We start from the raw sequence: 26,116 nt of genomic DNA, 5'->3' as shown, positions 1-26,116 counted from the left end.
GAACGGAAGGTCGAGTTACGACCCCCATCTTCGATCTTTGAAAGCTGAGCCATGTTTTTAGGTTTGTATGTAATTCCTTTCATAACGCATAAACAACCATCCTCAGGAAACACAGTGTCGGGTAAACACTGGTAATATCGCTGCTTACCATTGTAGAAATCAGAAGTAATGGGAAATAGTAAGATTTAGTTAAGTAACACATCCGGAAGAAAATACAGTGTAGTCCTAACAAAATTTGTTGAGTTTTGTCGAATGTAATTAGCTCTTTTAGAATTGACCTCTATGGTGGCCCATCGTTGTCACGCGTAAAATTGAAAAAAAAAATAAAAAAAAAAATAAAAAAACACCGAAACTAGAAGCAAAATAAAAAAATAGGGGGGAAAAACATGAAAAAAAAATTAAAAACAAAAATGAAAAAAAAAAATGGAAAAAAAAAGGTAAAAAAAAAAACTCGAATAAAAAATGGAAAAAAAAAGGTAAAAAAAAAAACTCGAATAAAAAGAAAATAAAAAGGTTGCCACGAGGCGGACCATCGTTGTCTCGCGTTTTTAATTTGAGAAAATTTGCTGCTGCTTGGGACCAACGTTGTCAGGAATAATCATCCGCGCACAAATGTGTTCCCTGGGTTTCTAACTCACTATTGATTTTCTTGAGCAATATCCAATAAATTAAATATGAAAATGTTTTATAAATTTTCCATGCTACAAGCTCAACCAGAAGTAATATATTTATAATAATGTTAAAAGAATATAGAATTGAATACGAAATTCGGAAAATTTGTTTTTACGTGTAGAAGGTAATTGAATTAGAGAATGCTGCTTAACTGCTCAGTTGTCCGGACACTCGTGCGATGCCTCTACCGTCTGACCAAAGGGGTTATAGTCGCTTTGCGTCTGACCGTAACGGTACCCATGCAATCACTCATGAAACGAATGGGAGATACAGATAGTCTTGTAGAATATAGTGAATCAAGGGATGGATCATTAGTCTGGACCGGTATGTTATGGCTGTACGGTATGGGGCAGGCGCAGAGAGTGTTTCAGTAGTCTATATTCTACCAGACTATCCGTATCTCCCATTCGTTTCATTGATACGGTCGGGCGCAAAGAGACTATAACACCTTTGGTCAGATGGTACCGGCATCACACGTGTGTCCGGACAACCTAGCAGTTAAGCAGCATAATCCAATTCAATTACCTTCTACACGTAAAAACAAATTTTCCGAATTTTCGTATCCAATTCTATATTCTCTTATCATTATTATAATTATATTACTTGTAGTTGCACTTGTAGCATGGAGAATTTATAAAAGATTTTCATATTGAATATTGCTCAAGGAAATTCGAAGTGAGTTAGAACCCCATGGAACACCGTTTGTGCGCGTAGGATTATTCCTGACAACGTTGGTCCCAAGCAGCAGCAAATTTTCTCAAATTAAAAACGGGTGACAACGATGGGACACGAGGCGGACCATCGTTGTCAACCTTTTTATTTTCTTTTAATTCAAATTTTTTTTTTTTTACTTTTTTTTTTTGCTTTTTTTTCATTTCGTTTTTATTTCTTTTTCATTTTTGTTTTATTTTTTTTATGTTTTTTCACCACTATTTTTTTTATTTCACTTTTATTTTCAGTTTTTTATTTTATTTTTAAATTTTTTTTCCAATTTTACGCGTGACAACGATGGGCCACCATAGACCTTCATTTCAGAAAAATTTTAAAAATATTCCTAACAATTTATGTGTTGAGTCGCTTTATAAGATTAGCAATTTATTTGCGTTACGTAGTTTCTACGTTGAGAATAATATATCACTTCGAAATGAAATCGTAACTTTCGGAAACGCGAATCCAAAGATATGTCGAATATATGCGATTAGTGTGAGTTGTTTAAATAAAACTAGCCATCCCCCCAGTTGGCATCGAGATTCGCTATTCGGGAGCAATATGCCAGTATATGACTATATATTCCTTCAACCTTAAAAACAAAGTATACTAATTTAATCCGTAATAATGTATTTTTATTGAAACGCAATATTTTGTATAATTTTTACTATGCCAGTTCTCACTAAAAACGAGTATTATGATGTCGGGTTTTCTGGAACCATGATGATTTATGCCTGTAGCTAAAATTTAGCAATTCACCCAATTAAAAACGCACTTGTTATGTAACATTTGTCAGTTTGTAAGCGCCAGTTCCCCAAAACAATCTCGAAGACAGCTTTGAAAACTTGCAATGATAAAGTATAGGAAGAATCTTTCCGAGGCCTATGGCCGACAATACGTCCATTTCAGAAAGGCCTCACAATTAGCATAGCTTTGTCGTCTAAATCCGGCCCTGATTTAAACCTACCTAGGTTGCGGTCGATCTATGTGTGTACTCCATTGTTGTATTTGAACTATTTACGCCGACTTTATGCGATGTGCCTGATCCAACTGTTTTTGGATTGTAGTATGCCCGTGAGCTATGTTTCATGATTTTATTTGTATTTTTTGCTTAAGGCGTCTCCCTGATATCTCGGATAAACATACTTGTTAAAATCCAGCTACTTTGGTGTAGGTACTAAATTGGCGATAAAGCTCCGTGAAAAGAGTGGAACTCGAAGAAGTAAAATTGTCTTTAAAAACTTGATTTAAAACAAGATGTTTTGTTTTGAATCGATGAATAAAAAACTAAACCCTACATCAGACAGGCAGATGGGCTTGTCAGTTTAATACAGCCAGGGCTCTAGTATAGCATTGCACTTTTCTAATAAAGCGTTCTACGTCTTCGCTAAAAACAATATCCGTAACAAAAAGACGCCGTGTTTTTTTGTAAACACAATAGCGCTCTACAAACAATCGGTACGATGTATTGAAACATTGTATATACCAGTAATTTTCATCAGATAGTGCGGTCTTGTTCCGGGATAAATTTGAAGACCAACGACTACAAAATTATGCTCGATTAGGATATCAATGGTGTAAACGGAGCATCGTTGTCCTGCGCTCTTCTGGAACACAACCATTACTCGGTATTCTGGTATCGATATCACACTAAAATCACAGTAAATTCACTAATTAATTCTGACTAGACGATCGAGTTACAACCTCCTTTTCAAAATAGGTCATTCAATCGCTGGCAGCTACAGAGCCGCGTATTTAGGGTCGCACGTAAATCCTTTCATAACTCATAATGTATTGCCGGTAAAAATATAGTGTGGAATAGTGAGCGTCACATCGGTGCTTACAATTATGATAATCAGAAGTAGTTGGAAATATTTAGGATGTAGTAAAGTAAGTCACCAGGAAAAAAATACAGTTTACAAGTCTTTTCCAAAATTCAAAATCTTGCGGTCTATCATATTATACATGGTGTCCGAAAATTCCCTTTTTAATTTCATTATGAGGTCTTTTCTTAATATATCTGAACCTCGTTTGTTTAATCAGTGTTTATCCAAGCTTTTCACTTCGTTTAATAAACTTGTAGCGGTCGAACAAGTACGTATGGTATCGATAAATACCTTTTCAAACTTGAAATATTTTAATTAATACTTCGTGGACACCCCGTAAATCTATGAATTTTCAAGGTGAGTTTTGTCGAACGTGTCTCACTTTTACAATTGACTTCAATTTCAGAAAAATCTCAAATATAATCTAATTATTTTTGCGGAGTCGCTTTTAAGAGTAGCTAGTTATTTGCAATATATAGTTTCCACGTTGAAAATAGAATAGAACTTTGAGGCCATAACTTTGAGAACGCGAGAAGCTATTGCTTTGCTGAGCGTTGGCGATGATTTTGCGTTGATTGTCTCTCTATTTGCATCGAGACTCGATATTGAAAAGGAATTTGGGCGCATTAATTAAGATGAAACGTTTAGGTACTATCGAAGTATGTGAACCAAGATAGTAGACACCAGAACGTAGTACGTGTACCAGGTTAGGGTTAGGCCATGATTTTATTCCAATTTTCCTCATTTTAGTTCTATAATGAGTTTGAAAAATGGTCTTAGTTCAGTTAACAGTTAATTTTGGCATCTTAGTTTTCATCCAAAGCCTTGATAAACCATTCAAACATACAATAGCAAATGCGAAGCGTTTTCCCTAAATATTCTACCGTTATAACTGTTCTATCGTTTTACTGTTAAAATTATAGGTGAGGAATAATACTTTTGGAAGATATTTTTTTAATTTTTGCTCCCAAAAAGGAACTATACAACCAGGCATCAATTTATGAAGTTTCGACATAAATAATCAAAAAATGCATACAGTATGTTGCAAGTAAGCTTTTATAAGAAAATATTTAGGTTTAGCGTTTTGAGTTATAGCATAGAACAAGGCACAATTAATCAGAGCTTTATAGGGGGGAGGGAAGTTATAAAAGGAAGAAAAAAAGTTAATGAATAGAGCCCGTTGGGAATATGTATAGCACTGCCTATATCTCAATTTGATTCTAAGGAATGAACCCTATATATTTATTTCTTATTTTCAAATACGGCTAATGATGTTTTAGGTTTTGGTTTGATTGTTTCATTCAACGTATTTTCATTCAATAGTTTGGTTTAATTTATCTTGGCATGAACTGACCAAACTGTAGAATTGAAAATGGAAATGGAGGAAAACAAAGAACCTGAAGCCAAAGATAGTGAAGGTTGGTTTGTTCAAAATTTACACATTTACCCCCGGGAAACGAAAGTTAATAAGACGACTTAATCGTGTGGCCAACAACAGCCTCTCGTCCGGTTACCAGCCCATGATGGGCATGGGATTAGTAGTCAAATATTTAATTTCAAATGCATGGACTTGATGGAGGAGAAATGGGTAACCTGGTAACCGACCAGCGTTTACGTGAACCAACCACTGCGGCTAAGAGTCCAGCAATCTTCTCGTACATAATTATACCCAACGGAATTCAAACCCCCGCAGGGGAATCATGGATGCGGTGGCAAACATATTCCTAACGATTAGCACAATGCACTACACCACCGAGCCTCTGATGTCCTGTATTTTAACCGATGTCCTGTATTTTAATTTATGTTGATTGTCGTGTTTTCTTTTAAACCAGCAACCTATTGATCAGTATTGCTTCCAGCTACTTGGTTAGTGAGGTTAAGGAGTAGCCAGCATCTGAAAATATTTTAAATCTCTCAGATTTTACCTGATTCGCCTTTTTGGCAATAACTTATTTTATATCATAAATACTTTAAAACATTTTGATTTTCTATATTTATTCTCATACTACAGAATCGATCAATCTATCCGAAGCTATTTTAATGTTTCGGAACAAGAAAATTTCAAACCATGGTGACGTATATGAAGGACAAATATCAAGTGCAACTTATGGAACTCGTCCGATTGCAATAAAATTTGTTCAATACAACAAACAAAGTGTGGAAGAGGCAAAAATTCTTTACCTTCTGAACCCTCACACTCATGTAGTCTCTGTGATTCATTCAGACGAATACCAACAAGGTCCAATGAAATATATGTACATTGCAATGGACAAATGTAACCAAGATAACTTGAGAGGTTTTGTGGAAAATCGAAAGAAAGCCGAAATCCAATTTGATCCTGAACTTGCACTTGATTTTGCAAAACAGTTATTTGCTGGAATTTTATACATTCATGATAAACTTGTGGTGCACAAAGATCTTAAGCCTGATAATGTGTTTTTATCCTTGGATCAAAAAGTTGTCAAAATAGGTGATTTTGGCATAAGTGAAGTCATCGAGTCCAAGACACAAACAGTTTACACCAGAAAAGGTCTCGGTACTGACGGTTACAGACCCCCTGAATCATTTGTGCCTGGATTTCCAACTTCTCAAAAAACTGACATATATTCACTAGCTGTCATTGTTTACTATGTATGGAGTAACGGTAAACATCCCTTTGGTGACGAAAAGGATCTATGGAATCATTTCATGAAAAACCATAAAAACCTGAACCTGGATGGACTTTTAGTTCCAGATGCAGAAGTTGCAAAAGATTTACTGGAATGGATGCTGCAGTTTTTTCCTCGTAAACGTCCAATAATAAACGAGGTTCTCTCTCATAAATACATGGCTCCATCGAATGTAAAAGGTAAGCAAAATTGATTGAAATGTAAATACATGGGTATTTTGATAGTTGGTCAACTAGATGTGCTGGGTATCCGGCCATTGACATATACATTGTAATTTAACTGCTATTTCTAATCTGCGCGTCGTGAAGTTTGCTATATTTTTTCCATTTCATTTTTCCCTCAATAACTTATAGATGTGGTTCCCAACCTTTCAGTTATATTATTTTTTTTTATGTTTGGAAACGTTTTCTTATAGTAAGGGGTTTTTGAGATATTGCCCTATTGCTAACTGAAATTAAACACTCATCAAAGAAAACTTTCTGTTCAGGTTTACTATTCCGAGATCTACAGGAAGAATTTGCACCTGGCAGGTCTCAAACAAGCATCCATGACGAACTTTTGCTTCCACATTTTAAAAATGGAACTTTCAAATCAGATTTGCTAACGAAAAAGAAAACTAAAAGGTTTGTGTATTTATTTTGCTGTATTATTTGATTATTACTCATTTGCAGTCTTCCTTCATAAATGTTTCCAACTTGCTTTTGCAAAAATGCTGAGTTATGATTTTTATCACGGGGGAGAGGTAAGTCGATAAACGGCTTAATCATATGGCATACCACTGCCTCTCGTTCAGTTAGCAGTCCATGTCGGGTATGGGATTAGTTAACCATTTATTTGTTTCAGATGCATGGGCTTTATAGTGGAGGAAGCCATGAACGACCGGTGGTTGCATGATACATGACCCCTATACAGCATTGAGAAGTCAGCAATTTGTTCGTTCTGCTCGAATGTTCCTATTTACACATTCCAATAAACTTGGTTTCTAGCTTGCGAATTATCAAACAAGGGTATATATAGGTCGTAGGAAATCGACCCATATTTTGTTTTCGCGGTAGCAAATAGAACCCTTGTCTATTGAGCCAGTCATGTTTTGTAATTGTTTTACAAATTGTGCCTGTCTCACAAATATTTTTCGTGAACAATATATTTTAGATTTACCAAGAATAGTTCCCACTGCAGAAGTATTTTTTCGAATGAGGCAATACCAAATCTAAAATAAACATAATTTCAAAATAAGAATCCTGGTCACACCTATCCTTGATGAAGCATGTTGTTATGAATATATATTCTCATTGGTGTATCTAACATGGCTGTTAGCATGCAGGGATGGACCATAGCAATAGGTAATAAAACTTATTCGTAACAATCAAATAACTTTTTCTACAAAAACTAATCAATCTAATTTCAGTCATTCTTCACAAGTTGCAACTTCATTATCAAAGCTTGTTAATAATTTCCACTTTGCAAAATATCTCGAAGCCAAAGAAAAGAATAGAAAGGCAGCTTTGACCTCAAAGAGTAAGAAAGTTGACTTCAACATTCCTTGTATTGAAGCATAATAACTTCTTGTTGCGTTCGAATTTGACTCAAAAAGCTTTATCGGTTATCTGAATTTCATTATATTAGTTGAAAAAATTTGAATTCAGTAAAGTTTAATTCATGAATTTGCGTATTACCGTAAATGTTCGTGCACCATCAAAAACAAATCTGTGGAGAAATTTATTCTGTTATTTCGTCTACCGACAGTTAATTATTTGGGTTTGATCTCATCCTCATAATTAAGTATTGGTTTCAAAGTGCCTGCACACACACCGCAATTATTTGATTTGCTCATTCGATTTGTTTAAATACCTAATACGGATACTACATTTTTAACATAAAACAATGAGTGCATGGCTTTAATTTTCAAAATATAGTGGCATTGCAAACTATAGGTATTAGTGCTTGGCATTCGTATTTCTTCAATTTTTTCTGAATATTATGACATATTGTGCCACACTAAAAGTGTTTTGAACTTTATACCGTGACCATGCTTAAAACTGTCATTTGACCCACAAGGTTTATTATAAATTGTTTTTTAATTCAAATTAATTTTTTAAATGTGACATTTCCAGATCGCATACAACTCACAGATGACATCTTGTGGTATAAAGACAATGTGGTTTATGAGAGTTTGAATTTCACAGTTTACGAAGGTCAACGGAAACTTCCAAATTTAGTTACAGAACCTTTAGCAATATCGGTGTATTATTCGTGGACTGAAGTTCACAACAAACTAGAAGACTTTCTACACGAACTAAAAGCTCTTCAGCAACTTCCACCTCATCCAAACGTACTTTCTGTTATTGCTAGTGAACGTTTGAATGAAACAAGTCAATTTTTAGTTGCTACTGAAAGATGCCAGTTCCAAACTCTTGATGATTATTATGAAGAGAGAAAGAAAAACAAAATTCCTTTTGATCCTAGACTTGCTCTCATACATGCAAAACAGTTAGTTAGTGGTCTACAACATTTGCATAAACATAATATTTCTTATGGAATATTTGAAACCGATATTGCGTTTTCACTTGACATGCAAAATGTGAAAATTTGTTTTCAGAATTATTTTTCAACTTTTTTCTTTTATAATCCCAGCTTTCAAATTGATATTATTTTTTTGGGGAAAATCTTGTATAAATTGTGGTCTAATAAACTGATTGTCCATGGGCCAATCTTAGGTTTTAGAGTAGCTATGGATCCAAGTGATTTACTGATTCCTAACCCTCACTTGGCCTTTGATTTGATCACAAGAATGACACAGAAAGATAAAGACCAACGACTAATAATTCAGCAGGTTGTTGATCATGAATTCTGGAAAAGTATCAACATTTAGTTTTTCTTTCATTATTTATTAGTCTTGTGCATGATTTTTATTTCTACACACTAAGTCAAGTTTATTTTTTCCAACTAGTAAGAAACAGTTGTATGAAAGTTTTCAAAAAAGAAAAAAAAACGTTTATTGATCAGAGTGATGGGTTTAGCCTTTTTGTTTAGACTACTTAGCTCATTTTATTAAATATTTACCTAATCCCCCCCCCCCCCCCCCCCACCCTTGTACCGGTAGTCTTCCCAACTACTTATGACCACCAGATCGACCACCTACTATTGGAGGCTTCAAATCGGTGGTCTGCTATTGGCGCACTGGTCGTTCGATAGCAGATTCGTCTTCCGAGAATCGTACTTTGGTGGCTTGTATAACCTTGACCCCTGTTCGTAGAAAGTTAATTTAAGCTGCAGCGTGTAGACAAAAATTTCACATCACATTTCATGATTTTGCCCAGCGCCGGTTACCCATTTTCTTTCAGCTAATTAAGGTGGTGGGCATAGCTGAGAAATAATAGCAATTTTTATCAGATTGTTAGAACTGAACTTACACGACTGCAATTTGTCGAGGCCCTCAAATACCACAACTCCGACCAGGATTCGACCGATAATTCCCGCTATTACTGTCTGAACCAGGGGTTCCCAAACTTTTTCAGCTTGCGGCACACTAACAACGAGATGAAAAAGTCGCGGCACAGTCATTACGGATGAAGTTTTATTAAATCCCCTATCCGGAAACATTATGCGTTTCATCTGTAAATAAGAGTTCGTGGTCTCTATCGTTTTTAGCTCTTAATTTTTGTCAGCGCAGAAAACCAATATTCGCAGAATCATGAAAATACAAATGAAAAATTACTTTTGTGAAATTTATTATATTGTATGTGTACTATATATATTTTCCAGTAACGATAGATGAATACTCGCTTTCTGAAATAGATGACAGAAAATCTACTTAGTGTCCGAGTTTAAAAACTAAATTTGCAAAATAAAACTAATTTTAAAATGTAGAATTTCACCTATTTGGTCGGTTTTCGTAAATTTACTATGACGTCATAGAGATGTTTTAGCGTTTGTTTTTGTAAATTTATTTTACATTCATTCAAAGACTTTGACGACGAAAGAAAGGTTTTTGTGAGTATTCGTTTTAAATTTTATATTTTGTCGCAACAGCACCTTCTTGGGTGAGCCACATGCCTAATAAAATTGGCTGAGTATTTGATAACTTAGTTAAACTTTGATCGTAGTAGCAATTAATGATGATGCTATTTTTGCAACTGAGTGGTAATTCTTATTTAATTATTAAAGTAAAAGTGTCTATTTTCACGAAACTTCATTTTTTATTTTTCTGTAGTTTTCCTCACATAAGTAAGTTTGTGAGCCACAGAATTATTTACGCAACGGTAGTGGACCACGGAAGAAAAAGGGTTGAGAACCACTGTTCTGAACTATGTAACCTAGCAGTGGCCGATTGTGCGAGCCTTGATCAAGCGAAATGCGCATTGTATCGCTATAAAAAATGCCGCTTCATTAGGCGGGCTCGTGTTGGATCAGCCAAAGTGAACAAAAGTTGTTTTAGACCAGAGATGCCTCCAGGGCGAGCGTTCATTTTTTTTTTGTCCGGGATAAATATTTTTTCCAATATGGAAGATTATAATACAGCTACCAATGTGTACCATATGTGCACCATACTTTCCGAAAACATATCAGCTTTCTTCCCTCCGGGATAAATTTGTGAATCCTATCAAGACTAGTTGTCACATAAACTGGCTTTCAACAGCAAAGGATCAAGCAATCTTAGTGTTCCCAAAATTGAATAACATAGTCTTTTTTAGGTTTAAGCTGTTGATGGGCGCCAGATGCTTCCAGTCACTACTTTGCTCCTGTTTTTTATTGGCCTTAGCTGCTGCCTTGGTTTTTTTCATATTCCCGGCCTTTTTGGTAGTTTCCTTGACTCCAACAGCAACAATCTGTCGCATGTCGCGGACAGCGAAACGACCAAGCGGAGGATAATTCTTGAACGCTTCGACACACATTGGTTTGCTTGGAACAAGTCTGACCATAGCTGCGTCACCAGATTTCGAAAAATTTTTGGTTCAGCTTCCAGTACCTTACCAGATCTTCTGTCCATAGTCATAGCAAAGGATCAAGCAATCTTAGTGTTCCCTAAAATTGAATAATATAGCTTTCATATAATTATTTGTCGGGAGTATAAGCTATTAGACAGATTGTTTTATAGTCACTAGGTTGGGTATGGGATCGTCTGGGGTTATCGGAAAGAAAGTCCTAAACGACTATTAGAACTAAAATTGAATAAATATTTTTATAGTATTACTGGGAGCCGAAAGGAGGTTATTATCCCTATGCCTACCCACACGCACACCCTATTCCTCTGTTTTGCACCGCAATAGTTCATATCCGACTTAAATTGCGGAGGAAATGTTAAACTATCAACAGGCATGTAAATTTGCTTGCAATGCCGAACACAGCCAATATTAATTTACATTGAAATTGAGTTGATTTATCTCCTCGTTTTCAACAGTATACTCGACGATGTCTCGAGTTACTTATGCTACATTGAAGCGGAAGAGGGGGTACACAGACTTTTTTTGTTTCGTTTTCATATAAGTAAAATTATAGACAGACTTGACAAAACAATACGGAAAAATTGATTTGAAGACACCTAGCGGGTTTGATGAAAAGCAAATTGATTCAAATAACACAACAAAGGTAATGGACCGATAATGTTAAACAAGCTATTATTAAAAGATGCAACACTAGTGGAGTACAAAATGTTAATTTATATTTTATTTAACAAAAATCTACTTAATTTCTTATCCAGTGGTTCTCAAACTTTTTATGACGCGCCCGTTTTTTATAATTTGTCAATAATTTGTTTTTTAATTTGTCACCCCACCACAAAAATACCCAGTTAACGATAAATTACAAATAACAGATAGTAAGGCGAAAGTAGGTTTTATCAAAGAAATATGTGGTTAGAATCGCAATCTCTAAATAAAGAAATATAAATTTCCGAAATGAGGCGGACAAGATCGAATTTAATAAATAATTTTATTTTTATATAGAAAAAGGAGGTGAAGCTATGACGTCATCTGGAGACAGAGACGCAAAGACGAAAGATATTACGTCATATTCGGTAAATCACCACGAAGGGACACATACTGCCTGTCAAAAAGACTCCGGTGAAGGTTTTAGAAAAAATAAACAAAAAAATATGAAAAATTTTATAATTTGTGATTTGTGTGGATAGTTGGGGTTGGTAAAATGAAATTATAAATGCGGAGTGGTGAGTATAGACGTTATTAGGTAGAATTAATAGTATAAAAACAGTAATAAGGTGACGTATATATACATTTTTATATGTTTGCGACCACATTATTTTGGAGACTTAGTAGTATAAAAACCAGGGCGATCTAGAAGTATGTGAACCAATATGGCGGGAACCAGAACGTAGTATGTGTACCAGGTTAGTATATGTGCCAAGTGACTCCCAAAGTATTTGTACCTGAAATTATGACCTAGCCCTAACCTGATATACTACGTTCCGGTGTCCGCCATCTTGGTTTACATACTACAGGAGTACCAAAACCATTAGTACTGGGACGTATATATGCATTTATATATGTATGCAACGACGTTATAAGCGAGACATAGTAGTATAAAAAGCAGTAATAGGGGAACGAATATATATATTTTTTTATGTATGCAACGAGCTTATTAGGGAGACTTGGTCGTATAAAAACAAGTAATAGGGGGACGCATATATACATCTATTCAACAAATTTATTATGAAGACTCAACTGTTGAAAACCAGTAGTATGTGGACGTATTTTCACATTTATATATGTATGCAACGTCGTTATTAGGGAGACTTGGTAGTATAAAAAACAGCAATAGGAGACGTATATATATATTTATATATGTATGCAATGAAATTATTAGGAAGACTTGGTCGTATAAAAACGAGTAATAGGGGGACGCACATATACATCTATTGAACGAATTTATTATGGAGACTCAATTGTTAAAAGCCAGTAATAGGAGAACATATGTATACATTTTTATATGTATGCAACGACGTTATTAGGGAGACTTGGTAGTATAAAAAACAGCAATAGGAGACGTATATATATATTTATATATGTATGCAATGAAATTATTAGGGAGACTTGGTAGTATAAAAACGAGTAATAGGGGGACGCATATATACATCTATTGAACGAATTTATTATGGAGACTCAACTGTTAAAAGCCAGTAATAGGGGAACATATGTATACATTTTTATATGTATGCAACGACGTTATTAGTGAGACTTGGTAACCTGAAAACAAGTAATGGGGGGACGTATATATACATTTATAGGTGCTCCCGAAGTATGCGAACCAAGATGGCGGACATCGGAACGTAACATGGATAACAGGTTAGGGTTAGGCGATAATTTTCTTCCAATTTTCCCTATTTTAGTCCTATTATCAGTTCGAAGACTAGCCAAGAGCCTTCCGTAGTATTTATACCTAAAATTATGGCCTAACCCTAACCTAGTACACATATTACATTCCGATGTCCGCCATCTTGGTTCGCATACTTCGGAAGCCCCCATGTATGCCACGAATCTATTAGGAAAACTTGGTAATATAAAAATCACTGATAAGGGGACGTATTCATATATGCATGCAACGATGTTATTAAAGAGACTTGGTCGCATAAAAACCAGCAATAAGGGGACGCATATATACATTTATATATGTACGCAACGACATTATTAGGGAGACTTAGTAGTATAAAAACCAGTGATAGGGGGACGTATATATAAATCCATATATGTACGCAACGACCTTATTAGGGAGACTTGGTAGTATAAAAACCAGTAATAGGGTGACATATATATACAATAATTACCGAGTTGAGTTCGTGCGTAACAGTGGCATTGCTGTTATAAGAGAGTTGCCTCGCTGTTACTGCCCAGTTCTTTCGCATTAGCCTCCCGAGTCTAGGATTGTGGGTTTGAGTCCCACCCAGGTGTGTTTTTGCAGGTGTACATTAATTATTGCTTTGGGTGCGGGGGTTTCCTGGTTAAAATACAGGACGAGCTGGTCAACATAGATTACAGAAAAAGCCCTTTGTACTCGAGGTGATCTAGAAACGCCGTGTGTGGCTTCTTGGTCCAGAGCAGTGGTCGGCAAACTTTATGTTCTTGCGGGCCACATATCCACTTTCTCGGTAGCGTGCGGGCCGCAATAATTTCCACCGATGAACAATCGCTACAATTAACTTCAAATTATGGCAAACTCGCACCTTCTATTGCTGTGTTAAAAGGCTGCCACAATGAGACGTGTATATTGCTTTTCTATATATTTTATCAAACAATACATGCTTTTATTTACTTATTAACAGTGTGAAGAATAATGTTGTTTCGGTGTCCTGGCCAAAGCGGCACCCGCAGTACGTCGTCCAATTGACGATCTGACAAGCGATTACAAAATTTATTCTTAGTGTAATACCTTTTAGATAGAGCTGCTCACAGCAATATGTGCTTTCGAACGTGCACACTTCACGTTTTACACTGTCGCACAGATGAGCAGCGGCGCAGTCCGCGGTTTTCCAATGACTCGTTTAATATTAAATACCTTAATAACTGCGATGCTTGCCTGAAATATCATCAGACTGATTTTGAAATGCGCGAGAATAAAATTTTTTTTTCCTTTCAAGCACTTTGGGATGTTTGACCCTTGTTGCAAACTTTCCTCAGTTTCCCAGACATTTTCAAATTTTAAAAATCATATTAAACCTAACTTATAACTACAACCAACGATGTAAGTACACAGTACTTGAACGACCTACAACTGACACCACTTGCTATGAAACAAGCGACGTACAGTGGCACTTGTTACCGCATAAATTCATGTGGATACAATGCATTTAATCAATTTTTGTTTTATGAATTGAAAGTCATTCTAGAGCCGCAAAAAATACCTTTCGCGGGCCGCAGTTCGCCGACCCCTGGTCTAGGGGTATGATTCTCGCTTAGGGTGCGAGAGGTTCCGGGTTCAAATCCTAGTCCATCATATCCTTTTTATATTTATATGAAATTAGAAACAACTTCTTTTGCATTTCAGACGCATCTTTCTGTGCCGTGCTTTGTCACGTGGTACAAAATACAAAAACAAAGCAAAAATCGGAGATAGGTTGAGTCGATTGACAAACTTCGTTCAATCTCAGTACATTATCTGTTTGTTGTGTGGCAATGATGCTTGAATGAGACAAAGTCAAGAGTTAATAGCAAGAAATTAGCAAATCTCATTCAACATAATAAAAATTCGGTATTCTGTAGTATGCGATTCAAGATGGAGAACACCGGAACGTGGTATGTGTACCAGGTTAGCGTTTGGCCATAATTCCAGGTACAAATACTATAAGAGTCATTTGGCTAGTCCATAGAACTAAAATATGAAAAATTGGAATAAAATTATGGCCTAACCATATCCTGGTGAACATACTACGTTCCGATTCCCGCCATTCTGGTTGGCATACTATAGGACAGGGCTACTCAACTGGCGGACCGCGGTCCGAATCCGGACCTTTCGACCGTGCAGTTTGGACCGCGTCTGATTGTTTATTTCGGTAGCACAAGCATCGTTTTATAAGTATGAGTATATTTTGATTTCCCCGCAAAAAAATATACACAAAACACAAGCAATGAACACACATAAGATTGGGATAATCGAGGAAACTGGCAAAACCTTCATAAAGGTATAATACATGTAAATATACATGCGCCAGTTTACCAACATTCAACACACAAACATATATTCAAAATTAAAAAGACAAAACACGAACGAGTATCGTTCGGGCGTCAAACTTGTGTAGCATAAACATTCGGTGGGTTCCAATTAATAAATACATTTTGATAGAATGGAATGCATGACTATGGTATGTGTTTTACAACAGTGCTTTCCCTACAAAAATATGGAATAAAAAACACTCGTTGGCGTAAAATGGTGATGCTGTAGTTCAATTTCAATGCAAAAATGTACAAACATTGATTGGGGTATCGGGTTCTTTTGTCGTTTTCGATTAGTTCAATTTAAAATTATTGTATCCGTCCCAATGCTTCCAACATTAATATATATCAAATTTCCACGAACGACCACCATTCCAACAGGTATATAGTTTCAGATGATTTTGATACTATTTACATACACAGGATGGAAAGATCCATAGGATGTTTCCCCGACTTTTGACCCCAGAAAAATTCACCCTATTCTTTACTATTGCAAAATGTTGGATACGTATTTCGCGAGTGTTTCAGAGAGTTAACAATTACAAACTGATTTACATGATCGAAACCATTAATTTTATTAAAATATACAACCACGTACCGCTTACACGCTCATTTGAGCATAGTCTATCGAAGCTTTCCCGGGACTTATTTTTGATTATTGTAACTAAACTAAAGCTTGTCGGAAGACATATCGACAATTACAATACTTCATTTACAACTAATTTTCAGAAACACAACCAAAAACTAACGAATAACACGCGAATCCAAAAACATGGCTTGTTTAGAGCCATGCTTGAATATATGTCTGAGCGAACGAAGTATCTGAGCGGCTTCAAAAAATTTAATTGTACGTCATCGTTGACAATTTGCTGATTGATCCTTGTTACGTAAATAAACAGCGAAAACGATGCTCGGGGAAACATCCACCCATTGCCGTACTGGAATAGATGTGCGACATGTGTACCCATATTTTTGATTCATTCATTGCTCTTGTATTTAATTATTAATGTATTTGAAGTTTCGTTTATTAAATGAAATAAATTTTCTGAAATGTCCGGACCCCAGTAATTTTAAAGTTTTGTAAACGGACCTTTGGTGAAAATAGTTGAGTAGCCCTGTTATAGGAGAACCAAGAATTCTACAAAGATTAAATAATGTGAAACAAATAAATAAACCAAGTCGAAAACAAGCGCGTTATTCACAAGGACGTTAATTAATGTGAAAACTGCGGAACTCGGTCTCATCTTGCCTCATTACACAGACTAATGCACAAATTGATAGTAAGGACATGCCCGACCTTTACGAAGCAAACGATATTAGTTTCGCTTTAATGGTGATAACATATTCCGCATTTTAAGTTCATTGCCCTGTCTGTATAAAAATTAGAAACGTTGGTAGAACTTATAGTAAATCTGAGTTGGTTACAGAATTGAGTGAGCAGACAAAACCTGCGATATATAGATATGACAAGAGAGCTATGCTCGAATATATCGACACGAAATGGTGCGGGTATGCAATCTGCTACAGTAGCCGGTACTGTATCGCAGCTGAGCAGCTGATTTTACTTACGCGAAAGTAGGACCGCCACCAAGATATTTATTTTTTTGATGACGTAAAGGCACAAAGAAAAAATCTCTGGTAGCCACAACAAATTTTGAAATAAATGAAATATTAGTCTTCTAGCAAAAAATACAATCTTTACCCACTGAACATTTCGTAGCAATTGGTCAGTAGTTGATGAGAAAATCGATTTTATTCATAGTGATAAGACGAAAAATACCACGAACAACAACATAATGACAAAACGATCCATAGGTCCATTTCGAGCTCAATTAAGTTTATACTTCACTATTCAAGATTTAATAATAATGTACCGTTAACAATAGAAAATAAAGCAGCTTGATTTCACTTGAATTATTTCATAAAATAATGGATCGTAAAGGACCAATGATGTTACTTGGAGCGATAATTCTCGCGATGCTTATGGCAATCTCTGTGGCTGTGATCGTGACGCGAAAAAAACAAACCCCAGAGGAGGAGAAAGACCAGACAACTGCTGCTTTCACCACGATAAATATTACAGAAATATATTCAGGTAACCGTTGTTTGCGGCCGCGATGGCCTAGCTCTGACATGGGCAAACTACTGCTCGCGGGCCAAATCCGGCTCGTTGGGTAATTTAATCTGGCACGCCTGATGTTGCCACAACCACACTAAAACCAAATGTTGTTATTTCAGTTAAAAATATCCCGATGTATTTGTTGAAATTTCGATTAAATTTAGTTTCTACACGAAGCCTATTGTTTTCTTCATTTGCTTTTGTAACACTTTAAATATTGTTCATAAAATTAAGTTTTACGTCACCCTCACATTGTCCGCCAGTAGAGATGGGAAAAAACTTCCTTTTATTGCCTGCTGTGGTTATTTCACATGAGGGTTTTTCACTTTTTCTGCTTGAATTGTTTGAATATAATGGGCTTTTGGAATCTAGCAATCAAAATAACGCTATAAATACTACTGGAATGATAAACGGAGACCATGAGTGCTAGAAATTTTCTGAAGGTGATTGGGCTGCTGTTGGGCATAACTGACATAATTTGAAGAAGACAATATTTTTATTGGACACGTTTAGAGGACATAACGATCGTTTTGTTGTTATGTTGTTCTTGTTCTTGTTGTTCTTTGACCCTTTTTGGACACCTAGTAGAAGTATTAAAAAACCACTTTTCTCTTTGATCACTGGACCGATTGCTTTGAAATTTTTAGGGGTTAAAGATGAAATTTTTCCCCAGAAGGCTATTACTTTTATTCATTTTAAATATTTCTGTGAGATTTGTTTTTGTTTGCTATGACGTCATTAAACGTTCTGAGGACATCGAACACCATTTTGTGTCCTACTGTACTGCTTCTCTTGGTGTTAATATATTTGTAGACTGTGATCTGACGGTACGGTAAACCGTACTGTATTGCGAGCAGACGTGTTCCTATATTTGGGCGTAGCTCTCTTGTCTCTTAGTCGCATTAGGGCCAATATCAAACTTCATATTTTTACTTTAAAGGAGCACCTTCATAAGACATTCGGTACAGTATTTTTAACAGTTGGCTTGAATTGTGGTGATATTTTGGTGGATATGCCCATAAATAGAATTTATTGATTGGACATAAAGTAGACAGACCTATGTATCGTTTTGATATTATGTTGTTGTTCTTAAAAAATCGCTTATCTCATCAACTTCTGGACAATTACTATGAAATTTCCGTTTTCCGAATGCGGCTTAATCATATGGAGAACTTGATGGTCGAGGAAGCTGTAACGGACAATGATCGTGGTTCCATGATCACATCTCAGTGATCTTAGGGTCAGACTACCGGTACTGTAAAATAGTTGATACTACTTCGTTTAGGCTTTCATGTTCATATATTTGAGCATTGCTCTCCTGTATTAGTTATATTCACCTCTTATTGGACACGTAAGTGGACCTATGGATCGTTTTATTATTATGTTGTTGTTCTTGTTATTCGTCATCATTATGAATAAAAAATCGCTTTTTTCTTCGAATACTGGACCTATTGCTTCGAAGTTTTCAGTGTTTAAACTTGATTTTTTTGCCGGAAGGCTATGACTTTTATTTATTCCCAAAATTTCTATGAATCCTATGAGATTTAAAAATTTTATTCAAAATTTCGATGTATCACTTTTTAATTATGGGAATACGGATTTTAATCCGCCAAGCGTGACGGCTGATACCAAAAATTCTCGCTACTCGAAAGTTTTTTGACGTTACCGGTATCGGTAATGCTAAAGGTAAGGTAATCTACTGCAGTACTGCTTCGCTTGGTGTCAATATATTTGTAGACTGTGGTATCTGCTGTTACGTGTCCATAAATTTGAGCATTTCTCTCTTAGGTATATCAATCTCTTATTTTCCAGATTCTGAGGGTTGGTATAATATATCCACTCACAAGTAAAAGTTCTTCTGAATAAAGTTTAACTACGAAGAAGCTCAAAAAGATTGCAAGAAACGTGGTGCAACGCTGGCTACAACGGGAATAAGAAATAACGGAATTAGAAAGTGAGTTATTTATGATGGAGTGATAATGAAGAGGAACGAGAGCGTGTGTGAGAGAGAGTGAGTGTGTATGATAAGAAAGTAATAGGAGTGAGTGAATGTGTGAGAGTGAGTGAGTGTGGTAAAAAGATAATTGGAGTGGGTGAATGTGTTAGAGTGAGTGTGTATGATATAATAGGAGTGGGTGAATGTGTTAGAGTGAGTGAGTATGATAAGAAGATATTTGGAGTGGGTGAGAGTGAGTGTGTATGATATAAAGATAATAGGAGTGGGTGAATGTGTTGGAGTGAGTGAGTGTGGTAAGAAGATATTTGGAGTGAGTGAATGTGTGAGAGTGAGTGTGTATGATATAATAGGAGTGGGTGAATGTGATAGAGTGAGTGAGTATGATAAGAAGATATTTGGAGTGGGTGAGAGTGAGTGTGTATGATATAAAGATAATAGGAGTGGGTGAATGTGTTAGAGTGAGTGAGTGTGGTAAGAAGATATTTGGAGTGAGTGAATGTGTGAGAGTGAGTGTGTATGATATAAAGATAATAGGAGTGGGTGAATGTGTTGGAGTGAGTGAGTGTGGTAAGAAGATATTTGGAGTGAGTGAATGTGTGAGAGTGAGTGTGTATGATATAATAGGAGTGGGTGAATGTGTTAGAGTGAGTGAGTGTGGTAAGAAGATATTTGGAGTGAGTGAATGTGTGAGAGTGAGTGTGTATGATATAATTGGAGTGGGTGAATGTGTTAGAGTGAGTGAGTGTGGTAAGAAGATATTTGGAGTGAGTGAATGTGTGAGAGTGAGTGTGTATGATATAATTGGAGTGGGTGAATGTGTTAGAGTGAGTGAGTATGATAAGAAGATATTTGGAGTGAGTGAATGTGTGAGAGTGAGTGTGTATGATATAAAGATAATAGGAGTGGGTGAATGTGTTATAGAGTGAGTGAGTATGATATAAAGATAATAGGAGTGTGTGAGTGTGTATGATATAAAGATAATAGGAGTGGGTGAATGTGTGAGAGTGAGTGAGTGAGTGAGTGTGGTAAGAAGATAATTGGAGTGGGTGAATGTGTGAGAGTGAGTGAGTGGGGTAAGAAGATAATTGGAGTGGGTGAATGTGTGAGAGTGAGTGTGTATGATATAACAATAATAGGAGTGGGTGAATGTGTTAGTGTGAGTGAGTATGATATAAAGATAATAGGGGTGGGTGAATGTGTTAGAGTGAGTGAGTGTGGTAAGAAGATAATTGGAGTGGGTGAATGTGTGAGAGTGAGTGTGTATGATATAAAGATAATAGGAGTGGGTGAATGTGTTATATAGTGAGTGAGTATGATAAGAAGATATTTGGAGTGGGTGAATGTGTATAGTGTATGTGTATGTGTGAGAGTGAGTGAGTGGGGTAAGAAGATATTCGGAGTGGGTGAATGTGTTAGAGTGAGTGTGTATGATATGAAGATAAGAGGAGTGGGTGAATGTGTGAGAGTGAGTGAGTGTGGTAAGAAGATAATTGGAGTGAGTGAATGTGTGAGTGTGTATGATATAAAAATAATAGGAGTGGGTGAATGTGGGAGAGTGAGTGAGTGTGGTAAGAGGAAAATTATAGTGGGTGAATGTGTGAGAGTGAGTGAGTGGGGTAAGAAGATAATTGGAGTGGGTGAATGTGTGAGAGTGAGTGTGTATGATATAACAATAATAGGAGTGGGTGAATGTGTTAGTGTGAGTGAGTATGATATAAAGATAATAGGAGTGGGTGAATGTGTTAGAGTGAGTGAGTGTGGTAAGAAGATAATTGGAGTGAGTGAATGTGTGAGAGTGAGTGTGTATGATATAATTGGAGTGGGTGAATGTGTTAGAGTGAGTGAGTATGATAAGAAGATATTTGGAGTGAGTGAATGTGTGAGAGTGAGTGTGTATGATATAAAGATAATAGGAGTGAGTGAATGTGTTGGAGTGAGTGAGTGTGGTAAGAAGATATTTGGAGTGAGTGAATGTGTGAGAGTGAGTGTGTATGATAGGAGTGGGTGAATGTGTTAGAGTGAGTGAGTATGATAAGAAGATATTTGAAGTGGGTGAATGTGTGAGAGTGAGTGTGTATGATATAAAGATAATAGGAGTGGGTGAATGTGTTATAGAGTGAGTGAGTATGATATAAAGATAATAGGAGTGGGTGAATGTGTGAGAGTGAGTGAGTGTGGTAATAAGATATTTGAAGTGGGTGAATGTGTGAGAGTCAGTGTGTATGATATAAAAATAATAGGAGTGGGTGAATGTGGGAGAGTGAGTGAGTGTGGTAAGAAGATAATTGGAGTGGGTGAATGTGTGAGAGTGAGTGAGTGGGGTAAGAAGATAATTGGAGTGGGTGAATGTGTGAGAGTGAGTGTGTATGATATAACAATAATAGGAGTGGGTGAATGTGTTAGTGTGAGTGAGTATGATATAAAGATAATAGGAGTGGGTGAATGTGTTAGAGTGAGTGAGTGTGGTAAGAAGATAATTGGAGTGGGTGAATGTGTGAGTGTGTATGATATAACAATAATAGGAGTGGGTGAATGTGTTAGTGTGAGTGAGTATGATAAGAAGATATTTGAAGAAGAGTGGGTGAATGTGTGAGAGTGAGTGAGTATGATAAGAAGATATTTGAAGAAGAGTGGGTGAATGTGTGAGAGTGAGTGTGTATGATATAAAGATAATAGGAGTGGGTGAATGTGTTATATAGTGAGTGAGTATGATAAGAAGATATTTGGAGTGGGTGAATGTGTATAGTGTATGTGTGAGAGTGAGTGAGTGGGGTAAGAAGATATTCGGAGTGGGTGAATGTGTTAGAGTGAGTGTGTATGATATGAAGATAAGAGGAGTGGGTGAATGTGTGAGTGAGTGGGGTAAGAAGATAATAGGAGTGAGTGAATGTGTGAGAGTGAGTGAGTGTGGTAAGAAGATAATTGGAGTGGGTGAATGTGTGAGAGTGAGTGAGTGTGGTAAGAAGATAATTGGAGTGGGTGAATGTGTGAGAGTGAGTGAGTGTGGTAAGAAGATAATTGGAGTGGGTGAATGTGTGAGAGTGAGTGGGTGTGGTAAGAAGATAATTGGAGTGAGTGAATGTGTGAGAGTGAGTGAGTGTGGTAAGAAGATAATTGGAGTGGGTGAATGTGTGAGAGTGAGTGAGTGTGGTAAGAAGATAATTGGAGTGGGTGAATGTGTGAGAATGAGTGAGTGTGGTAAGAAGATAATTGGAGTGGGTGAATGTGTGAGAGTGAGTGAGTGGGGTAAGAAGATAATTGGAGTGGGTGAATGTGTGAGAGTGGGGTAAGAAGATAATTGGAGTGGGTGAATGTGTGAGAATGAGTGAGTGTGGTAAGAAGATAATTGGAGTGGGTGAATGTGTGAGAGTGAGTGAGTGGGGTAAGAAGATAATTGGAGTGGGTGAATGTGTGAGAGTGAGTGAGTGGGGTAAGAAGATATTCGGAGTGGGTGAATGTGTTAGAGTGAGTGTGTATGATATAAGAATAATAGGAGTGAGTGAATGTGTGAGAGTGAGTGAGTGGGGTAAGACAATAAAGGGAGTGAATGAATGTGTGAGAGCAAGTGAGTGGAATAAGACAATAATGGGAGTGAGTGATATGTGATAGTGAGTGCGTATGATATAAGAATATTAGGAGTGAGTAAATGTGTGAGAGTGAGTGAGTGTGGTAAGAAGATAATTGGAGTGAATGAATGTGTGAGAGTGAGTGAGTGGGGTAAGACAATAATGGGAGTGAGTGATATGTGACAGTGAGTGCGTATGATATAAGAATAATAGGAGTGAGTGAATGTGTGAGAGTGAGTGAGTGTGGTAAGAAGATAATTGGAGTGAATGAATGTGTGAGAGTGAGTGAGTGGGGTAAGACAATAATGGGAGTGAGTGATATGTGACAGTGAGTGCGTATGATATAAGAATAATAGGAGTGAGTGAATGTGTGAGAGTGAGTGAGTGTGGTAAGAAGATAATTGGAGTGAATGAATGTGTGAGAGTGAGTGAGTGGGGTAAGACAATAATGGGAGTGAGTGATATGTGACAGTGAGTGCGTATGATATAAGAATAATAGGAGTGAGTGAATGTGTGAGAGTGAGTGAGTGTGGTAAGAAGATAATTGGAGTGAATGAATGTGTGAGAGTGAGTGAGTGGGGTAAGACAATAATGGGAGTGAGTGATATGTGACAGTGAGTGCGTATGATATAAGAATAATAGGAGTGAGTGAATGTGTGAGAGTGAGTGAGTGTGGTAAGAAGATAATTGGAGTGAATGAATGTGTGAGAGTGAGTGAGTGGGGTAAGACAATAATGGGAGTGAGTGATATGTGACAGTGAGTGCGTATGATATAAGAATAATAGGAGTGAGTGAATGTGTGAGAGTGAGTGGGTATGATATAAAGATAATAGGAGTGGGTGAACGTGTGAGAGAAGTAAACGCAAGTGTGTACAGTCTCCCGTGTGGCTGTATGAGAAAGAGTGAGTGTGCTTTTAAAAAGAGTTATGAGAGAGTGATGTACGTCTAAGGAAAAGATAGACGTGTAAGTGCGATAGAGTGAGTGTGAATAACATGAGAGATATAGAAGAGTGGGTAAACGTGCGTTTGAGAGAATATGAGACATAAAGGAGAGAACGCGTGTGGGTGCGCATAAAAAGGATATAAAAGAGAGAGTGAGTGTACATGTGAGAAAATTGACATGATGTGTGAGAGAGATAAAGAAGAGTGGGTATATATGCGTTTAAGAGATCATGAGATATAAAAGAGAGAGCGTTTTTGACTGTGTATAAAAAGAATATAAGAGGAGAGAGTGTGTGTGGATGTGTGAGAGAGATAAGAGATTATATTCATGTACTTTATTATTCTTCCAGTGCTATCATAAACAAACTACTCAAACCCATTACGGTGTTCCCGGTATACGGATTGTGGATTGGTTTGGATGATTTGGACAGGAATAAATGGATCTGGAATGACGGCGTACAAGGGACGACACAGAATATCGCATGGGCACCAGGCGAACCTAGTGATAGTTGGGAAAAGTGTGGGATGCTGAATGAACATTTGAAATGGCAACTCAACGATCATAGATGCGATGCTAAACTGTATTATCTCTGTGAAAAGGAATAAATTTGTTAAAAAAAACTTTTTAATAGTTAAAGTGGGGAAAGTACCTTTTGTAGGATGGTTCACGTAACCTCTGGTCGGTTGCGGCTTCATCCACCATCAAGTCCCGAAAACAAATAACTGTCTAATTCCATACCCGACATGGAATGGTAACAAACGAGAGGCCGTGGTTCGACATATGGTTAAGCCGACTTATTGGTTTTCCTCTCCTCCGGAATAAATATGTAAATCCTATCCTATTGGTAAAGTAACTAGTAAAGACTTGTTATATGGCATTCCATCACACCACCCATTTCGACTACGGCTCTGTACAACAGACATAAAGTTGGTCGGAACAATCCTGAAAAAAAAACAAAAATACTGTAGGCTCTGTGGAATTCGTTTTACACTTCCAATTTTTTTAATGACGCCATAAAAATTTACAATTGCGCACCGTGTGGCGGTTCCACATTCGTTGGTATCTGATGGCCAGTCGAAGACAAGAAGATTATCGTACCGGTACAAGGGATGGTTTGGATCAGGGATCACTAAATTTTCCTGACCACGGGACAGCTATGACTCAAATTGTGTTAAATAAATATTTTTGTCAATGCAATACAAGAAATTCACAAAAGTTAGGAAAGATATTCAATTTATTCCACAATATAAATTCTACATTTCTGAAGATTTGAATAATAAATTCTATATCGCAGAATAAAGATCCATAACATCATAGCAAAACAAATATACAAGATTTCTAGACAACTATCCTGAGGTTAGCAAAACTGCTGCTATGAATATCCGCATGCAAGCAGTACAAAAGTTAGTGTGACTTGTGAAATTGGAGCATTAGGCGAGAGATTGCAGTACTATTAGCGCACTAACGTTCATTTTAGCACAAGAAACGTACACAGCAACAGTTTTGCCAAAAGCACGCGCCACGAATGCATACTTCACAGAAAACGTTGCGTACCGGTAGAGAATTTTAGCCTATTTAATCCCATCTATTTATAGACTAGTTTTTGATTACAGCAATTAAACTCCAATTCCTAAGAAAGCAAAATGATGATTGACTTTTTTGATTCATACTTAAATTTTCTGAACACAGCCAAAAACTAACGAATAGTATTCAAAATAGCAAGAGGTATTGTTATTGTGGGATAAGTACGCGTAGGGTACGGTACCTAATGTGTCCCACTGCGACTCCAAGATACAGGGTAACTGGAGACGCGTCCTGTCACTTGGGTCCCCAAATAATGTCTTCAATCTATGCACCAACTGACTAATACACACTGCAACCTGTACACCAACAATCCCGTTGACTTGTGTTGAAAGAAACTTTATTATCTTGTTTAAACACATCTAATGTTGACGTCGGTGATAACAGTCTATTACAGTATTAGTGTCAGTGTC

The 26,116-nt window shown here is 36.7% G+C and overlaps 1 protein-coding gene across 1 annotated transcript; it reads left to right on the top strand.

The window, feature by feature from the left end:
• The first annotated feature begins 4,500 nt into the window (after window positions 1–4,500).
• Window positions 4,501–8,747, top strand: LOC144427230 (uncharacterized). The gene is made up of 5 exons (XM_078116103.1): window positions 4,501–4,624; window positions 5,218–6,054; window positions 6,363–6,498; window positions 7,284–7,393; window positions 7,990–8,747. Exons 1-5 carry the CDS (start codon window positions 4,579–4,581, stop codon window positions 8,745–8,747), a joined length of 1,887 nt encoding a protein of 628 aa, XP_077972229.1. The 5' UTR covers window positions 4,501–4,578.
• Window positions 8,748–26,116: the final 17,369 nt, after the last annotated feature.

Source organism: Styela clava, chromosome 9 (genome assembly GCF_964204865.1).
Source record: "Styela clava chromosome 9, kaStyClav1.hap1.2, whole genome shotgun sequence".
Classification (NCBI taxonomy): domain Eukaryota; kingdom Metazoa; phylum Chordata; class Ascidiacea; order Stolidobranchia; family Styelidae; genus Styela; species Styela clava.
This window is presented reverse-complemented; position numbering and strand designations above follow the sequence as displayed.